This window comes from Adiantum capillus-veneris, chromosome 19 (genome assembly GCF_014529385.1).
Source record: "Adiantum capillus-veneris isolate H3 chromosome 19, ASM1452938v2, whole genome shotgun sequence".
NCBI lineage: Eukaryota > Viridiplantae > Streptophyta > Polypodiopsida > Polypodiales > Pteridaceae > Adiantum > Adiantum capillus-veneris.
In genome coordinates, this window is record NC_140949.1 from 61,151,825 (window position 1) to 61,172,485 (window position 20,661).

Here is a 20,661-nt window from a genome sequence, read left to right on the forward strand (position 1 = left end):
AAAGTGACTTAGCTTTTGATTTATCTTTGCACTTTACAATAAGAATGAAGTATCAATCCAATGTTCTTGTTCACTGGACAATTATGAGTAGTGATGTCTCTAGTAGAAAGGACTAAGATACACCAATGGTAGACAACAACTTTAATCCAAAGAGATCCTAAGTAAAGATAGAGTCCTCTCTCTCTCTCTCTCTCTCTCTCTCTCATTGCAATGGATGCCACAACCATCTCATAATGAAACAAGGGCGAGAACTCTCATCCTTTCGTGCCCTCTTAAAGAAAACAATGGTTGGACCTAGGCACTCTAAAGCTTCATTCCTTGTTCCCTCTACAAAAAGGTAGAGTGTAAATCCAGGCACCAAGGTCATTGACCTCCATAGGTCCCAATTCATGGGTGTGAATCCTCCTCCCTAATCCACCTATGATGTGAGGGAGCAACAATTGTATGGCGGTATCTCATTATTGGATTATCAACGCGATGTGCGGGATAGCCTAAGAGAGCATGCCAAAGGTGAAGTGGAGTCCAAAGAAGAGAGGTTCCAAGCATGGAGAGGAGGGAGGACTTGGGAGAAGAGGGAGGAGAGAGGGATACAACCACAGTGAGGAGGGAGCGGCCAGGAAGAAGAGGGAGCAACTTGGGAGAGGATGGAGCAGTCATAGACATGGTGAGGAGGGGAATCTTGGGAAAGGGGGGAGAAGCCATTGCCAAGGAGGGAGCAGTCATCGCTAAGGATGCAGTAAATTCAAATTTCAAATTGCCCTTCCCTCATCAGAGGCCCATCTCTTTGACCCACCTATCCCATTAATGAGTCCAACGTGGACTACCTCATCATCACTCGCGGCCCTGCTATGTGGCTTGCCCCTGATTCGTAACTTGTCCGAGTTTACATCTGGTAGTGGACAACGCCACACCCAACCTTAAAAGTCCCTCCGCCACCACTTGCGTGCCATCAAAACAAGTGAAAGGATCACGATGGCTTTCTAAAACAATAAGAAAGTAATAAAATCTTTAGGTTGAGTTTAATTATAATTATATAAGGTGAAACACTATTCAACAATGTCTCTTTTATTAAGCGATCGAGTGTCCTCCTCCAAAGAAGAACCAAATATACTAGTATTTTTTTTGAAATTTGTAGGATTTTTGAGCTCAGTTTTGACATCATTGGATCGGTTTTTCTTCTTTTTATCATGGTTTGCTCATTAATATATATATGTGTGTGTGTGTGTGTGTGTATGTGTATGTATGTAGTATAGAACTTACTAGAATTAAGATGAAATAAAAATATTCATTTAATACTTTAAAACCAAAATAACATTTAAGTGTAAGGCTCAATCATCACTGAAAACATTGAAAGTATCCTTTTGTCTTTTTGCAAAACTCACAATTGTGAGTGGATAGTATTAAGAACATTAGAAATATACACCAACCTCGAGCTCAGACCGAGCCTTGAGGGTAAAAGGACAGAGCTTTACTTATTACTAGATGTCATCATGACATGTATTGTTCTAGACCAGTTCTACGAGGCTTGTTTGTCTCCGATAATGTGGATCATCATTGAAAACACTGAAAGTATCCTAACCCAACACATCTCTAAAGCTTCTTTTAGAAAACCAAAAAAGATAGTTTGTTGCCATGTATCACTAATCAACAAGCTTTTTGACCAATGGTCCACAATTGCACCCAAAATGTAACCCTTTTATAATGGCCTTATGGAGTCCTAAAAACAATGTGAAAGTTTATTATGGTCTACATAAGGCTATGTGAGAGAAAAAAAATAAAATTTAAATAACATTTAAGGTAAGTCTCAATCAGGCCATTTTTTTATGTTCTTCTAGTCGGTACTCGCTACTCGCAAATGGCTTATATATTATGAAAGGGCCCCAATAATAAGGTAATTGGTGCACATTGCACATTAGTATTTTGAAACAAAATAAAACAAAAAGGAAGTAAAATAAAAAGACACATTAAAAATCAAAACAAAAGAATATTTTAATGCTTTCAAATAAGCATAGAAAATAATTAAACAATTTAGTGAAGTGATTTGTTTTTAAAAAATCCTCAAATGAGAGAATCGTTTATCAATACCTCAGTGTTTGAGAAAGATGTGTCTGAACTTAGGCTTAAGCCGATTGAAAATCGAAATTAGCCGGTTGCAAAGGATGGCAAAGGAGAAAAAACCCGATAAAATATACTAGAAAATAGTTTGAATATTTTGCAAATTTAAAAATTTTTAATAGTATTTTCATTTTGTATAAGGAGAAAACTTGTTGCTTAGACAAAAAGGACTTTCTCAAAGACTGCATCATAAGATCAAACTCCTATGAATATTTTGTTTAATGTTTTGATCTCTAAAGTCATTTTCAAGCATGCAGAGAAAGTAAATTTACTATTGGTAGACACATACTGGTAGACTTCAAAATAAATTCATTTCTTTGAAGATGCCAAGGAATCTTGAAGGTGAAGGATCGCGCCCGCAACCCGTTAGCTCTCTCTCTCTCTCTCTCTCTCTCGCGCGCGCGCGCATAGAGAATGACTGCCTACAACCCGTGAGCCCTCCCTCTCATGGCTGCCTGCAACTAGTCAGCAAGCTCTCTCTCTCTCTCTCTCTCTCTCTCTCTCTCTCTCTCTCTCTCTCTCTCTCTGGTAGTACATGTTGAGAATGGCTGCCCACAGCCTGCAAAGATGGTGCACATTTCATGCTCTTGCAAAGATGGTGCACGTTTCATGTTCTGTCACACACACACACGCGCGCGCGCGCACACACACACACACACACACACACACACACACAGGGTGGTCTCAAAAGAGCGCAGCAACAGAAATACACAAGGTGGTCTCAAAAGAGTGCAACAACAAAAATTTGATGTGTGTGTGTGTGTGTGTGAGAGAGAGAGAGAGAGAGAGAGAGAGAGAGAGAGGGAGAGAGCACATGCGATGGGACTTGCCTTCGTGGCGCCGTGGAGCTCCAATCTCTACATGATTTTTATGCAATGATTGCGACTTGGTTTTCGTTGGACTCCGCTTGCCTTAATTTCGCTAGACTATGCCTAGCATCTGTCCAGATTCCAGCTATCAACGATTTTTAAAAAATCATTGACACATACTGCTGCGTAGCATTCTAAAACAATAAAATGCAAGACAAGTAAAGACATGATGTTAAATGAAAGGTAAATCTTTATCGTGCACTAAATAAAAACTATGAAAGTCTAGTAACCCAATGTTGGTAACGAGGCCTAACCAGGCCCAACAGGTTAGGCCCAACACTAAGGGTTTCTTTTAGAAAGCCAAAAACTTGTCCCTCGATAGAGCGACAAACACTCAATCAGGTGGCTTTGATTGTAAAGCTTGAGCAGAGCCATATCATTGATTCATTGATCGTTAGACATGGCTGTCAATGTGAGCTCTCTCTCTCTCTCTCTCTGTGCGCGCTTATGTATTGAAAACACTCTCATACTTTCTCTCTGCAGAATACTCCGGAACGTGATGACGAAGATGCTATATATATGGACGATGAGGATGTAGTCCAAGAGGTTATAGTTGACGAAGAAGGTTGCTCAGCAGAAATGAATACCTTTTCGCCACAAGTATTATGGGTGCATGTTTGTGCGTGTATGTGGAGGGTTTGGTGCAGGCGGGGGTGTAAGCTTCCTTTTTATCATCCATGCCCGTGGCTGATATCGTGCAAATTTTCTGTTTTACAGATCTTCCAGATGTGGATGAAGATGGGGATGATCATGATGATGTTGGGACAGGTTTGTACTAGCTTCTTGACTCTTAACTGTGTCAGCTTGTGCCTAATAATTTAAAGCTCGACCCCATCAACCATTTTCAACGTTTTGGCATTTTAATTTAGAGCCGAATACTTTTCCACTAATTAATGGTATTAGTTGCACTAAGCTAGGTAAAGGTGTCCCACAAACGGCTAAATTTAAATTAGTAAGATCTACCCTCTCAACGCCTTAAATGTAGGCTCCCTTTTTGACTTTTGATACTCCATAAACAAGGAATAAGGCCTAAATCTCCGTAATACTCGAATTTTTGTGAGTATTTGCAACATTACTACATTTAAGGGAAATGTTTGACATGAGTTGCACTTTCCCATCTTTCCTCATACCGCTAAATTCACTAAGTCATAGGGAGACCTGGCTCTTATTTACGAGCGCATAAATGGGAAGGCGGGTTGATTATCTTGCTTTTCAGTTCTGAGTTTTGCTTGGAAAATCGCAATAATCTAATTGGAGAGACTAAGCTCTAGAGTCATTATGTGGAGAGGCAAAGCTCTTGAGTATGCTTATTGGGAAGCAAGTATGTGTCGGTTCTAACTGAGAAAAACTCAGTTCCTTTACTTGACTCTAACCTGAGAGTATATAACTCTAGGGACTAGTGTTAACCAAGAAGAAGAAGAAGAGAAGAGAACTTATATTGGTGTAGGAACAATTGAAAGAGAACTTAAAGATTTACCTGATGAGCCTTGAACTCGACCTCTTATTCAAGAGATTGACAGTTCCAAGAGATGTGAAAGGCCCAAAATCTCGAAATGAAGTTCAGCTTGTATTGAATGTTTTTGAGAGGAAATTGCGTCTACTGATAGAGTTTCATCTTCTATCGAGTTTACATGTCCAAGTTTTTCTCACCCATGGAAACGGTTGAAGGTTCTTCGAAATTTGGTATGTAATGAAGAAGTTCATGAAGAGGTTGCTAATGATGGAGCAACACACGAAGAGCAGTGGGGAGATTGGTTGTAGTTCTACTTTGGTGTGGCAGATCAACCAATCAAGGTTCCTACTCTACCCACCTTTTCTACCGATTGACAATTGAATGGTGAGAACTATGCCATTTGGAGATTGACTATGATGGCAATCTTCGACTCATACGAGCTTGGAGGCTTTGCTAGTAGCAACGTCTAGAGGCCACATATCCAGAAGGAGAGAAGTTGTGGGAGATGTCAATGCTTAAATGTGATCATTTAGTAGTACACCATCTATCATTAGCCATATCTAATTGATAGACGCATAGATAATGTGGGATCGACTTACCCCTCTCTATGATCGAGCATCTGTGATGAAGTAGATTGCTTTGGAGATGCAGTTGTGGACCTTGGATGCCAATCATACATCCATGAGGGATCATATTAACAAGATGCAGGAGCTCCAACGGGAGATACTTCATATGTGCAAGAGGGTTCGGTCAGTTTAGAGGGCATGGCCATTCAGCTTTTGGCTCAGTTGCCTCCTTGTTACACGAACTTCTATCCTTCGGTGATTACAAGTGGCCGAATGAATACCATTACTTGGGAGGAGATCGTGCCAATTGTATTAGACTGGGAGGAGCGGATTCGATTAGAGGAAGAAGCCAGGCTCCTAAGCCTTGGCTAGTTCTTCCCACAACAAGAAGAAGCAGAAGAGTAAGAAGAAAAGAAACAATAACAACAAGAAGGAAGCTGAAAAGGAAGCTTTGAAAGGTGCGTGGCATTGCAACAAATGTGGAGAAGAAGGCGATCATTGGCGGAAGTGTCCAAAGCGAGTTGGTGAGGCTTCTACTTCTACAGTTGGAGTAAAGGCCCTAACTTTTGTTCATTTGGTGAAGATACCTTCATAGACTTCTCCAGGCACATCGGGGGTTGAGACAACTCTTATGGTTCAAGATTATTGGAGTTGGATCCGCACATGACACCTTCAAAGGATTAGTTGTCCAACATGTGGTGACACTGTGGTTTCATTTTCATTGGCGACAAGTCGGTGATTCCTGTTCACAGCGAGGGCACTTTGAAGTTGATTCGAGATGGTAGAGGGGGTAAGCACTTCTCCAAGGTTCTTTATGCTTCAAAGTTGGGTTTCCATCTCTTAACGGTCCACGTAGTGTGCGAAGTGGTCTTCACAGAGGACAGTGTGCCCATACAAGATCTTAGACTCCGGCATGGAGGTCAAAGAAGGCATGGTAGAGCACTATAGATTCCTAGCTCTTTCCTCAGTTACAAGTTCTCCTACAGGTGATCTTTGGCATTCTCAGTTTAGCCATTTGAATTTTGAATGTTGATGCTCTTCGTCGTGCTTTTTGTGACCGGATGATATTAGGCTTACTAGATATTGGGAGTAAGGAAGGACAGTGCACTTTGTGCATTCGTGGGAAGCAACAGAGAGAGGCTATATGAAAGCACTCTATATGCCGAGGTACTACAATTTTAGATGTGGTTCAATCCGACCTTTGTGGACCTATGTAGACTTCATCCTTAGGCGGAGTTCTATACTTTATGTTGCTGGTGGATGATTTTAATCGCTTTACTTTGGTATACTTCCTCGAGCACATGGACGCGGCGAGATCGTCAAAAATTGGTGTACAATTGTGAAGAAGAAGCTCAGCAAGGCGTTGAAGACTATTCGTGCGGACAATTCATACTGTCAACCTGTCTCCTCTGACTTCGTTTCCCCGATTGACTTTGTTTGAGTCTTACTTTGGTAGAAAGCCTATTGTCTTCCATTTTCGGATTTTATGAAGTGATGGCTATGTTGACGTTGGAATAATGTACGGGGGAAGTTTGATTCCAAGTCCAATCAATTGACTTTTGTTGGCTACAATACTCTTTTCAAGGGACATCGACTTTAAGATTCCAAGTCAAATCAAATGATTTTTGTTGGCTACAATACTCTTTTCAAGGGACATCGACTTTATAATTTAGATAGAAAGGAGATTGTGGTGACTCGAGATATAGTCTTCAACGAGCATATTTCTTCAGAAGGGCATATTTCTTGAGAAGGGCTTTTGTTCCCAAGTCTTCCACATTATCCCCATGTTTACCTCTTATTGGTGACCTAGATGATGATTGCTCTCCTACAGTTGATGAACCCTTGTCTCTAGTTCTGTGAGGATAAGGGTCCTAAGGGCCAAGGTGGGAAAGTCCCTAGGGCAAGGCCCTGCCACATGTCATGTCACGTGACACATCCCAACCCTATGTGTCCGTGGACAAGCTACACCATAGCAGGGTTCCCGTCAGTCAAGTCAAGTTTAGATTAGCAGTGATCTGGCACTTTTGTGAGTCTATTCGTAGACCGTGCATGCCCAGTCACTTAGCATAGATGCATATCCTCCGGTTGCACACAACATGATCATCGGAATTCCCATCAGAATCCATTAGCATCAGTTAGGGGAATTTTCCAGTGCATTTAGCCTATTTTTCTATTTATTGGTATTTTCACTTATTATTTTTAAGTGACTTTCCAACAAAAGTAGGTAGGGCAATTTTGCTAAGTTAATATATAAGCAAACCCAAGTTAGCACTTTCTGGCAAAAGAGGCAGCAGGAGCACCTTGCTCAACAGGCAACTTCTCAGCAAGACCAACCCCCACGACTACTCTGGCGTTTTCTCCACAGAAGACCTAGCGTTTTTGCATCAGATCAGCCTTGGCGATTTGTGCACAGCAGATCAGCCCCGGCGTCATCACGACACAGCAGATCAGCCTAGCGTTTTTGCATTTGCAGAACCCCGGCAATAGAAGGACCAATTTCAGCCCCTGGCGTTTTTGGATTTCAGCAGCAAATTAAGACCGGCATTATTCACCTAAAGTGTAGCAGATTCAGCCTATAAAGACCATCAGTTTTCAGCCCTAAGAAACCTCATTTTTCAGCCAAGAAAACGCAGCCAAAACAGTCATTTTCAGCCACCGAAACAGTCCCGAAATTCAGCGATTAGAAGATCTCAGATTTCAGCCGTCGTCGTCGTCGTCATCGTCATCGGCATAGACCAAGTTGCATAGTCCATTGCATACGCATTGTACACCTTTGTGCAATCAAAGAATAGACCACTCTCGCCGACGAGAGTGGGGCCTTTGGAGGAGGGTTTTACAACCTCTTGGGTGTCGTATCTCTTCTCTCTCCTTCTCTTAGTCTCATTCACTTGCACGCACAATCCACTCACTTTGTTCGTGATCATAGCACTCTCCATAAGACGGAAAGCTCTCTCTTTCCTTAAGAACTAAAAGGAACCTTAAGCAAATAACGATCACTAATCTTGAAAAAATACAACATTCATTCCGCTGCATCTAACATTGGTATCAGAGCTTTGGAAGTGTTCTGCATTACTCAAGGAAAGAACCACAAGATTTTTTTTTTGCTTGTTGCGATCGCACGAACCCAAGTTTACTTGGGCATGGCGATCCCTAATCGTGTTTTGTTGAAGAGTGATAGGAATCCCGAGAAAGAAGGGCTTGTCCAGCCTCCCCTTGTGTCTCTTTTTACTCATTGAGAGCGGACCGTGCACTTAGCGGCCGGCCAATCGACGTGAGGTGGGAAAAAGCAACCTTGGTGTGAGCGCAAGGCCGCCAAGGGGTGCGCCCGTAGAAAGGAGTAGAACTCGGGTGAAGAGAAGATCCTTCTCAACGCGATTTGCAAGCAAAAGAACACCTCAAGACCCTCAAGAACCCAAGATTCTCCCGAATCAAGGACCTCAAGACCCTCAAGAACCTCAAGACCCCCAAGAACCCAAGTTCCTCGTGAACTTCATAACCCAAGACCCCCAAGAACCCAAGTTCCTCGTGAACTTAAGAACCCACAAGAACCCACGACTTCAGAATGATCATCACTCGAAGCGGAATGGATACTTCGCTTGGAGGTGATGAGCATGAGAGAGGCGAAGAAGAATTTTCCCCACCTGGAGGTTTTCCGACTCTCCCCCTCTCTCATCTACGACAAAGATTGCACTAACTCCTATGGAGACTTTGCAGCAATTTTTTCTGCAACAGAAGTTAGAACGAGAAGCAAGAAATGTAGAAAGAAAGCGTGAACATGAAGAAAGAATGGTAGCCATAAAGCATGAGTACAAAGAAAGGAAAGCCGCCTTGTTGCAACTCTTTTCTCAAGTGCCGGCACCGATGCACGAAATTCGGGAAAAGGAGACTCTTCGTTTCTTCTTCTCCAAAGCATGACACACAGGATTTGCATGATTGTGTGAAGCATGATGATGATGATTTGATTGATAATGATTTGCATGATGATCAGAAGCATGATGAATTGAATGATTATGAGAAGCATGATGAATTGAATGACAATGATTTGCATGATGATTTGAATGACAAGCATGATGATTTGGATGACAAAGATAAGCATGATGATTTGAAGCACAATGATAAGCATGATGATTTGGATGCCAATGATTTGCATAATGATTTGGATGACAATGACAAGCATGATGATTTGCATGATCAAGATGTGATTTCTCACAAGCATGATGATTTGCATGATCAAGGTGTGATTTCTCACAAGCATGATGAGTTGCATGAAGATGATGTGATTGTTCATAAGGATGATGTGTTAGTGGATGCTTTTCCTAGCGAAGCTAACCTCGTTGTAGATTCGATTATTCACGAAGATCCGATCTTGGCTTTCGAGTCGAGCTCCAAAGAACCCCCACAAGACGATTCGATCATTCAGGACGAACCGATCTTGGCTCTCGAGCCTTGGTCCAAAGAACCATCGCAGAAAGTATTATGTGTTCGCATGATTGATACGCACGCATTGTTCGAGTGTTTCATTCGTGACGGTTTCTTGTATTTTAGTCAGCATCGTTATGTGATCCCTTTTCCTAGGCATGACATATTGTATGTTGAGCACGTTTCTCTCATGGATGAGCACGAATGTATGCGGATTGTTCATGAAAAGTTGAAAAGTTTGTATGTAAGGAAGTCGCATTCCATGTCTCTTCCTTGGCATGACACAGTTTCCGAAAGATCACATGATTGTATGAGCACCAAGCATGGGCATTTCCATTGTGATTTGCCACAATTGATTGGTTTCGATCAAACAGAAAAGATTCGACCTCATTGTTTGTATGTGTTTGATGAACGGGTTGTAACTCCGTCTCTATGTTCATCTACATTGCATACAGAGTCTTTAGAGAAGACAAGATTTTTTTCCTTCACTATACATGGAATGGGTATGTTCATGGTTTTGTGTTGGAGATTGTTTCAGGAATTTTCAGCCATGGAGATTCTTGCAGATGAAAGAAGCAGTACTCTAGACGAAGTTGAAGCAAGAAAGGAGATTCAGAAGACTTTGTGTCGCTTTCGGCGCTGCCCAAAGAAGCAAACGTTGCAGACCTTGATGAAGTTCAAGTACCACACGACCCACACATCAGAGTGGGCCGGCGAAGAGTCCCTTCCAGGATTTCGGATGCTGTTGGCGATCTCCCTCGACGCCATACAGTTCGGTACCAGAACCTCACTTTGAAAAGGAGGGGATGTCACGTGACACATCCCAACCCTATGTGTGAGTGGACAAGCTACACCATAGCAGGGTTCCCGTCAGTCAAGTCAAGTTTAGATTAGCAGTGATCTGGCACTTTTGTGAGTCTATTCGTAGACCGTGCATGCCCAGTCACTTAGCATAGATGCATATCCTCCGGTTGCACACAACATGATCATCGGAATTCCGATCAGAATCCATTAGCATCAGTTAGGGGAATTTTCCAGTGCATTTAGCCTATTTTTCTATTTATTGGTATTTTCACTTATTATTTTTAAGTGACTTTCCAACAAAAGTAGGTAGGGCAATTTTGCTAAGTTAATATAGGAGCACCTTGCTCAACAAGCAACTTGTCAGCAAGACCAACCCCCGCGACTACTCTGGCGTTTTCTCTACAGAAGACCTAGCGTTTTTGCATCAGATTAGCCTTGACAATTTGTGCACAGCAGATCAGCCCCGTCGTCATCACGACACAACAGATCAACCTAGCGTTTTTGCATTTGCAGAACCCCGGCAACAGAAGGACCAATTTCAGCCCCTGGCGTTTTTGGATTTCAGCAACAAATTAAGACCGGCATTATTCACCTAAAGTGTAGCAGATTCAGCCCGTAAAGACCATCAGTTTTCAGCCCTAACAAACCTCATTTTTCAGCCAAGAAAACGCAGCCAAAACAGTCATTTTCAGCCACCAAAACAGTCCCGAAATTCAGCGATTAGAAGATCTCGGATTTCAGCCGTCGTCGTCGTCGTCGTCATCGTCGTCGTCATTGTCGTCGTCGTCACCGTCGTCGTCATCTGCATAGACCAAGTTGCACAATCCATTGCATACGCATTGTACACCTTTGTGCAATCAAAGAATAGACCACTCTCGCCGACGAGAGTGGGGCCTTCGGAGGAAGGGTTTTACAACCTCTCGGGTCTCGTATCTCTTCTCTCTCCTTCTCTCAGTCTCATTCACTTGCACGCACAATCCACTCACTTTGTTCGTGATCATAGCACTCTCCATAAGACGGAAAGCTCTCTTTCCCTAAGAACTAAAAGGAACCTTGAGCAAATAAAGATCACTAATCTTGAGAAAATACAACATTCATTCCGCTGCACCTAACATGTCATGCATGTAGGTAGGGGTCTCTAGGCCAATGGCTTTACAGAGAGAGGCTGGCGGGGTCCTTACACTAGTATTTGAGCTATGGCAAGAGGAAGCAGGAGGAGGCCTCCTTGTGTACTCTGCAGATCCTCTCATGATTCTAAATCAGCCGTTTTCTTTTTTTGAAATGTTTGCGTTCAAAGTCGATTGTGAATATTTTGCTCGCGTGCTTGAGAGAATCATCATGGTCTCCAAGTTTGTAGAAGAAAGTTTCTCAAGTTTGCATTGATTTAGAGTTATTTTGCGTACACTGAAAGGTGGTAAAAAAACACAGTTTTGGCCTTTTAGAGTTTTGGCAGAGAAGGTCGATGTTGCCATAGTGCATGCAAAGCCCATGCAAAGCCATGAAGAACTCTCGAGTTCAAAGAGCAAGGTCACACAAAGGAGCAAGGCCATGCAAAGCCTGTGCGAAGCCATGCACATAGGAGAAGCTCGGAGTGAAGGAGTAATGGCCGTGCAAAGCCCATATCAAGGCATGGCGAGCAAGGTGAAGAACGACATGCAAGGCATTGGTTTGAGTTTCAAGGAGAAAGGCTCCATAGATAGATGTTGCAAAGCACTACAAACACCACGGGCACGATGGGCAAGGCTATGAGCCAACGAGGATACAAGGCAAATGACTTTTGCTTTATCTGCAGAAGCTATATGCTATGGTGTATCTAACTCCACATAAGCATGCTTTTAATGCTTCTGCTACGACGCACAACACTCTTGCAACGACGTCATCAGTCAAATTATGGTTAGTATAAAACATCCTCTTGCAAAAAGCCATAGCTTAAAACTCGTGTACTTATGCACCTTGTGCTTGCCTTGCATTTCTTCACCCCTTGTCAATCATCAAACAATTAATCTGCCTGTCGAGCATACAGTATACAACTTAAACTTATCCAAACACTCTTGTGCAATGGAATTCCGCATAAGGGTGCATGGAAGATTTATTATTGACATCTATTTTGTCCTATACGCATTTCCTATTATGGTTTGGACATGGATATTCTTTTGTTCTAGGGATTTATTTTTTCTCCTTGGACGAACAATGACTAATTTATTATTTTATCGATCGTTTGTCATTTTACAGTGAAGCATTCTGCTACTATGTTACTTGTTATATGTATGGCATGTATTTCACTGAATATGCGATTCAACAACATACCAAAGGTTCACATGTTAAGACCTAAATGATGATTTATGCTGAGGGCAAGGGTCCTCGACCATGACAAAAGTTTCTAAGCTGTTACGATGGCTCGACATATAGACAAGGGTCCTACGGTGGTGCTATAGGCTGGTGGTGTTTATGTATCATTCATGTTACACTCATGGTAGATTTTATGTGGGACAAGGATTGCAAGTACACTCAACTCAGTCTGTCTTGTCACAAATTGGTGACGTGGTAGTGCCTGGACAAACCCCCCCCAAGTGGCTGACAATATGGATCTTCGGAATGCACGCTGATTGGCTGACGTGGCAGCGTGTATGGAATCCCGGAAAAAGCATTGGTTGTACGGAATCGCGGAAAAAGCACTGACTATACAAACTACCATAAAACGCGCTGGCTACTGACATGGCAAAACTGTACGGAATTCCGTGATTTCCGTTGCTGCTTTGGGGCGGCGCTAGATTTTGGGAGCCATTGCTTTTAAACTTTAATGCTTTTGGGGCTCTGCTTTTAGCAACCCTTGTAACTTATAAATTGAACCCAAGGGGCTCATTTTGCGGAGCATTCGGACGTAGAGTCTGAGAGTGAGCACCTACGGGCAATTGTACTTTGCTCAAAGATTAATATAAAAGAAATACCGAAAGGGGCGCCAGTCTTTGAGGCCAGTATCTCTTGGCACGGAACTACGTCGGGCCGTGTCGACTCTCTTTTGATCTATGAAGTATTGAAGTGATCTCTGCTGGGTCGCGGTAGAATCTTGACTTGGGGTGTTCAAGTTTGTTACAGTGGTATCAGAGCACGAGTGATTTCTCTTCTATCGGGAAATTCGATCCCTTTTCTCGCAAAACTTATGGATTTCGAAAAGAATCAGTCGACTTCTTTTGCAACCGTTGAGGCGGGAGGAGACAACGCAGAAGATTTAAACGACTTAACAGAGGATGAGTACGGGCCACCTCGGCCTACATAGTATGAACTTTTGGAGATGCAACATCGACGATAGGTTGACGAGTGCACGGAGCAGATGTTTCAGTCTGCTAAAGATCCCCAATTTGCAAAATTTTTGTTAGCAGTCCATGGTTGAAGTGCATACCCAATGGCAGAAAGCCATTGAACCACCTATCAAACCGGCAATCAAGAAACCTCCTACACCAAGGATGTTTACAGAACAAGAACTTCAAGAGGTGGTTCAGACCCAGATTAGTCAGCTTTTGGACACGAAGAATCAATCGAAAAAGCAATTGAAGAAGCGCAAGAAGGGGACTGACTACCCTGGTTACTTGGGCCGTCAATCTTCTTTTGCATTTGCAAGAAAGCAGAAGAAGTGTGTGCGCTTTGGAGGACTACCTAGTTCTTCTTCCTCTTCTTCTGACAGTTCTTCTAGCTCTTCCGACTTAAGCGAGAAGGACAAAAAGCGAAGCAAAAAGCAAAGCTTCGGAAAGAGCAAGAAAAAGGCAAAGAAACTCAGATTCTGACCAGTTTCTGATAGCTCTACGAAGGAGTCATCCTGTGACAGTTCGGATTCCGACGACCACATGTTTTATGCAAAGAAGAAGCACTTCTACAGAGCCAAACAATACGACTTCCTTGAAGACAAGAGCAAGAAGATTAAGGAGTTCAAAGAAGGTGGACAATCGATAAAATTTGAATCCTCGTCCGGATTCCGAGATACTCTCAGGGCTTTGGCCTTCATCCAGCAGTTTGACATAGCCTTCTCTGGAGGGCATTACTCAGAGCACCCAAGATTAGGAGGGTTGCATCTTTTCTAAGGGGAAATGCTCAAACATGGTGGTTCACTCTTCTTTTGAGAAAAGAAGCTCCAGTCAAGTGGTTGAAATTCAAACGGCTCTTTATTTCTTCTTGGCTGACCCGAGAGTACGAACGGGTTGTATGAACCGCTTGGAACCATCTTCGGATGACCAAGGGAGATTCTTTGGATGCATATTGCGAGAGGTTTTTGGGACTCTTTTCCACCAATCTCTTTATTTAAGAAGGTCACCTTTAAGGAACATATTGAGTTGTTTTGCTGCGGACTCCCTACAGAGATCGAGATTACTCCCTTAAACAAAAGTCGGATTCTATTCAAGAATTAATGGGTCACGCAAAACGGGGTTTCTCAATACATTCGGGGAATTTGACTTACCCCACTGATGAGATCTTGACTCAAAGGACCAGACAGACCTCCAACAATGAAAGTAGAAAGAAAAAGAGTTTCCAAGAAAAGAAGGATACACGAGCCCGACTGACTCTTCGAGAAAGGGCTAACTATCTCAAAGAGGGGAAGTGGTTTGGTTGTGGGGAACAAGGGTACATTTCCGCAAAGTGCCCAAAAAGGCACCACAGCAAGGATAGACTGAAGACAGGCCAGAGTGTTCTAGAGCAGCAGAGGAACGTGGCAGAAAAGGCAAGATGAAAGCAGGACTGGCACCAGATTGCATGGGTATTGACCCAAGCGAGATAGATGAAAGTACACAACTTTGCCAAGCTTTGGGTAAAGTGAAAGATCAAGAAGCCCTTATCTTTTCTGATGGAGGAGCCAAGGCCAACTTCATTTCTCACCTGAATTGGCGGCGTGGCTCGAGATTACACTTGCCATTGGCAAACTTCGTTTGTGAGTGCAAGTAGGCTGACGTTGCTCCAGGCCTCGCCGCAGTTGCTCCCAAGATCGGAGCAGACTCATAGCGAAGCGGTCCTCGAGTCTCCTGCTCAAGCCAACTCTGCGCATCTTTGTGAAAATCCATCTAGTCGAAGGTCGCCAGGGGCCTCCAGCCTGAGGCACCTTAGCACGAAGCCGCTGAAGCAAGAACTCCTTCCAGGGCTCCTCACCTCGAAGTCCTCTGACGATGAACTTCCCAAGAAGGGCTCTGCTGTGCTGTGCTGGGTCTATGATCCCCAACCCTCCCTGAGAACAAGGAAGAGTGATGACTTGCCATGCCACTTTGGCCCGGGCTATCGGAGTGTCATGCCCTGACCAAAGGAAGTTCCTGATTAGCCTCTCTACCTGGTTGATACAAGAACTCGAGAAGATCCAACAAGAAGTGATGTACCACATAGTAGCCAACAACACCTGGTTGGCCACTACAGCTCTGCCTGCCAGAGAAAGTTGTGTAGAACTCCAATGTAACAACTTCCTCTTGATAGATAGGAGAAGGGGAGCAATTTGCTACTCGGGAGACAAGTCAAAACCAACTTGACAGCCAAAGTACCGAACTACAGTCCCTGGGGGAATCCACATGAACCCTCACCTGGCATTCAATCGGGCATAGGAGCACTACCAACTGAGAAAGCCTCTGTCTTTCTCCAGTTGATTAGTGCGCGAGATGCACAACAGAAAGTCTCAAGAGCCCACTCACACCTGTGAAGGTTGGCCTCCTGGCCATCCAAGTACAAGGCCGAGTCGTTCGCAAATTCAGCGTCCAGTAGCTCATCTCCTTGAATAGGGAGCACCAACATAGAACAGAGAGAGGAAGGGGGCAAGAGGGCAGCCCTGTTTGACTGAAGGTGTGAGCATGAAACGATCACCTCTACCTCCTGACAAAAGTACCTGACTGTGTGCCCGTCTGTACAAAGCTGACACCCCTCTGATCCAAGCATCTGAGAAGCCCATCCTGCGTAGAATGCCCTCAAAAAAGTCCCAGTCAACTTTGTCGTAGGCCTTCTCAAAATCAAGAAGAAGAATCACCAGATCCTCACCACGGAGCCGCGCGAGGGCAGAAGCCTCCCAAAAGGTAAAGATGTTGTCAAGGATACTATGCTCCTTGACAAAACCTGTCTGAGTTCCATGTATAATGCTCTCTAGAAGTGGCTGAATCCTCAAACTCAGAGCCTTGGCAAGAATTTTGTAGGCTGAGTTGAGGATGGTGATGGGATGCCACTGTTGAATCTCATCCAAGGAGCCACCCTCCTTGGGAATGAGATAAATCAGGCCCTCACTCATGCTGTCAGGCATCTCTCCTGTGTGTAGGATGTACTGTAAAGCACTGCAGAGATCTGAGCCAAGCAAGTCCCAATACTCCAAGAAAAAGCTGGGAGTCAAGCCATCCTCACCTGGATAGCTACCACCGGGGAGTGCGCTAAGAGCCTTGTGCAGCTCCTCTAGCTGAAGAGGCTGCTCAAGCCTCTGGCGCATCTCCTCAGTCACAAGACAAGACATCTGTGCCCACACCTGCTCTTTGCATGCATCTTGATGCTCTGACTGAGGCTCTGCAGACAGTAGATCACGGTAGAAATTAGTGGCAACTGCACGCATGTCCTCTGGCTCTGAAGCAACTGACCCGTCGGGCCTCCTCAACTGACTGACCTTGGCATGTGTATGCCGAGGTCCCACTGCCTCAAAGAAAGCGCCTGTCACTCTGTCACCCACTTGGGTCCAGTAAGATGCCTGTTGATGGAAAGCAAACTCATGGCGCCTCTCCTCTGTGCTGACTAGCTCCTGGCGAGCCTGCTGTAACTGTCTGACCAAAGAGCCTCCACTCGCTCTCTAAGCGCTAAGTCCAACAAGACTCGCTCGGGGATGCGAAGCATCATGCTCCCCCTCCTCTGTCCATCAGTCACTGTAAGGATCATGGAGCATGGTCCGAAAAGGAAGTCCCTGCCAGGATGCCAACTGTCCCACCCAAGTCACAGAAGTGGTCACTGGTGTAGAAGCGATCTATCCGAGATAGATTCACGCCTCCCACTTTGCGGTCCGAACGAGAGAAGGCCAGGCTGTCTAGGGGCCTCACAAAGCTGGAGTGTTGCCACACATCTATAACCCGCAGTCATACAAAACCTCTCCAAGCTGCCAGCTCAACTCCATCCACAGTAGTATGGCTACCACCAATCCTGTTAGAGGGTTCCTCCAACATGTTGAAGTCACTCCCTATGCACCATTGCTTTGCTTGTGGCAGAGACTCAACAATCTAAGACAAAAACTCTTCACGTGCACTGGCCACATTGGGCGCATAGATGTTCAGGAAGCCCATGAGACAACCCTGAACCTGCATAGTGATCCTCTGAGCCGTGCCTGACACAATAATCCCTCTGCCCACAATGGCCTACTGCAAAGAATCCGCAATAGTCATACATACCCCACCCTGGATGCCTCCAGGTCCAAATGCAGCTGACCAAAAAGTCTCATACTGTCCACGCAAAAGCTGACCACAACGTCTAATGCGGCTCTCACACAGATGATGCTCTTGTAACATAAGAAGGTCAATCTTTCCTCCCACGAGGCATTGTTGAAGCTCCTGATGCAGTCGGCCCCTCTGGCGCTGAAACTGGGCCCAGCTAGTCCTTGTACATTCCATGAGACGATCCTCATGGGGAGCGAGAGAGAATTGATGCTGCCGCAACAGCTAACCGTGCTATCTTCGAGGCAGGCTTGGATGGAGAGTAATCCGCATCCGAGTGTCCTCGAGATAGTCGTGACTGCAAAGAGTGTCTAGCCCAAGCCCATGTAGATCGAGTCGTGCGTAAAGCAACGGCCTCTGTCCAGGAGTCCTCATGTATGTGTACATAGCATGGCGGGCTCTGCGTGTCAGCAAAGAAGTGAACCACAATGTGTCTACATCCTGTTGCGTCTAGAGGTGTCACAACAAACTTGGCCAATGGCCAAAGAGTCTGAAGCAAGTCTGTAACTCCTAGGTCTTCCATGTGATGAGAGAACTATAGGGCCTGTGTCTGCAACCACTCCAACACTGAGTCTAAAGTCCACTGAGCCCGGTCCCTGCCGCAAAGGGGAAAAGAGAAGCCAACCGCCGAGTCCAAGGCCTCTATCCCTCTAGCTGCAAGGAATAGTACATGTATTCTGAAGCAGGTTGCCTCAAAGTCTGGTGAGGGGTCATTGAGAAACTGTGTAAAGTCATAGGTAAAGAAATCCCAATGACGGCGAATGTCGAAGCTCATCAGACCACGAGGAACTGTTGGAAAAGGAGACGTTTGCACCTGAAGAGGAGGTCGCAAGAAAGGCTGTCCCTCTCTCGCCAAACGACTCGAGGCAAAGGCGCTGCCAAGAGATCTCCTAGCAGCAGAAGAAGGCCCTGCCCCTTGGGACGGCTGTGTGGCTGAAGCGGAAAGAGGTGAGAGGAAGGAGGGTGAGGAGGAGAGCAGAGGGAGAAGGGGGCCGGGCGGAAGCAGAGGGGGAGGGAGGGGGGGGGGGGACTCCGAGGGAGGAAAGGGGGGGGGGGGTTGTCGAGGGTGAGGCTGAGTTGAAGCTGGAACAGGGACCTCGTCTTGCTGAAGAGGGTCAAATCGGTTCCCCGTGGGAACTCACTACTGTTGGACAGGAGCCTGAGGACCACTCTGAGTGCCAGGCTTGCGCAGTGGCCCCTGCCGACGTCCACCACGAACTTGCTGCCATCCCTCCTCTGCTTGAGTCCCAGGCTTGGAGGGTGGCTCTTCCTGTGTACTCTGTGACTGCCTGCTGCTGTTGGCCAGCCCTTGAGGGTTGGGGGTGGGCTTGTGGTGTAGGTCGGGGTCTCCTCCGTGGACAGGCCTTCGTGAGAGGGCCCATCTGTCGACAAATGAAACACTGATTCGGGACGCTCGAATACTCCACGCTCTGTCGAAACCAACCCCCACTCACCCAAGGAAGTAGGATGACCTTCGGGAGTGTCTTTAACCAGAACAAACATCGAGAGAATGTCGGCCGCCTTGGTAGCACTCGAGACTCCTGTGCGAGGTGTCTCCATGATAGTCCCATTTGCTGAGCCTATCCTGGACAAAAGTGGTAGGTACTCCCTCCTCAAACCAGGAAAGCAGACGGAGATGGGAAGCAGAGTTACCGGGGAACGGACTTTTAGGGCCTTGGAACGCCGGAACGGCGTTCCGGCCGGGTGGAGTTTTCTGGAACGCGTCGGAACGGAACGGCGTTCCGGCCGGCAGCTGTCACCGGAACGGGCTGGAACGGGCCGGAACGGCCCCAACAGCCCCAACGGCCCCAACGACAGTTTTTGAAATTTAAAAAAATGATTGTTGGGCAGCCAACGGCCATTTTCAGCAGTGAAAAAAGTATATAATGCCCCCCTCCTCCCCCATTCTTCACACACTCATCAAGCCTCAAGGCCCATTCTCCCTTGCTTGAGCCTTGCTCTCAACTCTCAAGCCAAGCTCATTCTCCCTAGCTTGCTCTCAACTCTCAAGCCATAGTGTGGCGCCGCGGCATGCCTCAAGGCTCAAGCTCTCAACCTCTCTCTCTCTCTTGGGCTAACTTCTAAGTTCTAACCCTCAAGGCTCAAGGCTCAAGCTCTCTTTCAAGCTCTCACGGAATCAAGCGGCAAGCCTCTCTCTCTCAAGCCCTCTCTCTCTCTCAAAGTTCAAGATCAAGCTCTCTCTTTCACGGATAATCCATCATCCATGGCCTCTTCTTCTCGTTCAACCCCCTCCGTTCATGCGGGCAACACTCAAAAGGCGAAGGAATGGTCGTGGTGGGATGAAGTGACCTCGGAGGGCACCTTGTCGGCGGCGGGAGGTTCTCGTGCATGGGGATGCAAGCTATGCTCTTACACGCGGAAAGGGGGGTATGACAAAGTGAGGGCAAACTTTCTTCGAGTGCCGGGACATGAGGTGAAATTTTGTGCTAACGTAACCATCGAGAAGAGGAAGGAGCTCGAGGAAAAGGATCGGCAATTCAACCATAAAGCCAAGCTGGCACGCAAAGGTATTGATCCAAAGACCCTCATTTTCCCTTCTTCCTCTCTACCCGGTGTAGGTGTTGGTGCATCTTCACAAGGTCCAATTCGTCGCCAAAAGACCCTTGCCACCTCTTGGGACCCAAAGAAGAAGGAAGAGGTGGATGCGACCGTGGCCCGATTCTTCTATCACGACCATATCCCATTTGTCGCAGCGAGGTATGTTCATTGTTTTATGATTTATCACTCTTCTCTCTCATTTCTTCCGTTATCGTCGTTTCCACTTTTTTGATACTAACCTCTTCTATGTTTGATCGAAATAGGTCGGAGTATTGGAAAGTCATGGTGCAACGGATAGGAGAGTATGGCATCGGCTATGTGCCGCCATCTTCAGAGGCTCTCCGAACCACCTTGCTCGATCGAGAGAAGGCTATCGTGGAGCAAGCAACCCTCAACATTCAGCGTCTTTGGGCAAAACATGGCGTTTCCCTCATTGCCGACGGGTGGAGCGATACAAG

At 45.5% G+C, this 20,661-nt stretch overlaps 1 protein-coding gene across 5 annotated transcripts in view; it reads left to right on the forward strand.

Moving 5' to 3' along the window:
* The first annotated feature begins 3,238 nt into the window (after positions 1–3,238).
* Positions 3,239–20,661, forward strand: part of LOC147434117 (transducin family protein / WD-40 repeat family protein) — a 112,448-nt gene continuing 95,025 nt past the window's right edge. For 3 of the 5 annotated variants that reach the window (XM_086490711.1, XM_086490712.1, XM_086490710.1), the window contains exons 1-3: positions 3,240–3,396; positions 3,468–3,609; positions 3,702–3,752. In XM_086490711.1, coding sequence (XP_086346837.1) covers positions 3,385–3,396; positions 3,468–3,609; positions 3,702–3,752 — 205 coding nt within the window. In that variant the 5' untranslated portion in view covers positions 3,240–3,384. Of the gene's footprint in view, positions 3,397–3,467; positions 3,610–3,701; positions 3,753–20,661 lie in introns of all 5 variants that reach the window. The other 2 variants (XR_015185341.1, XM_086490713.1) reach the window with 2 other exon arrangements.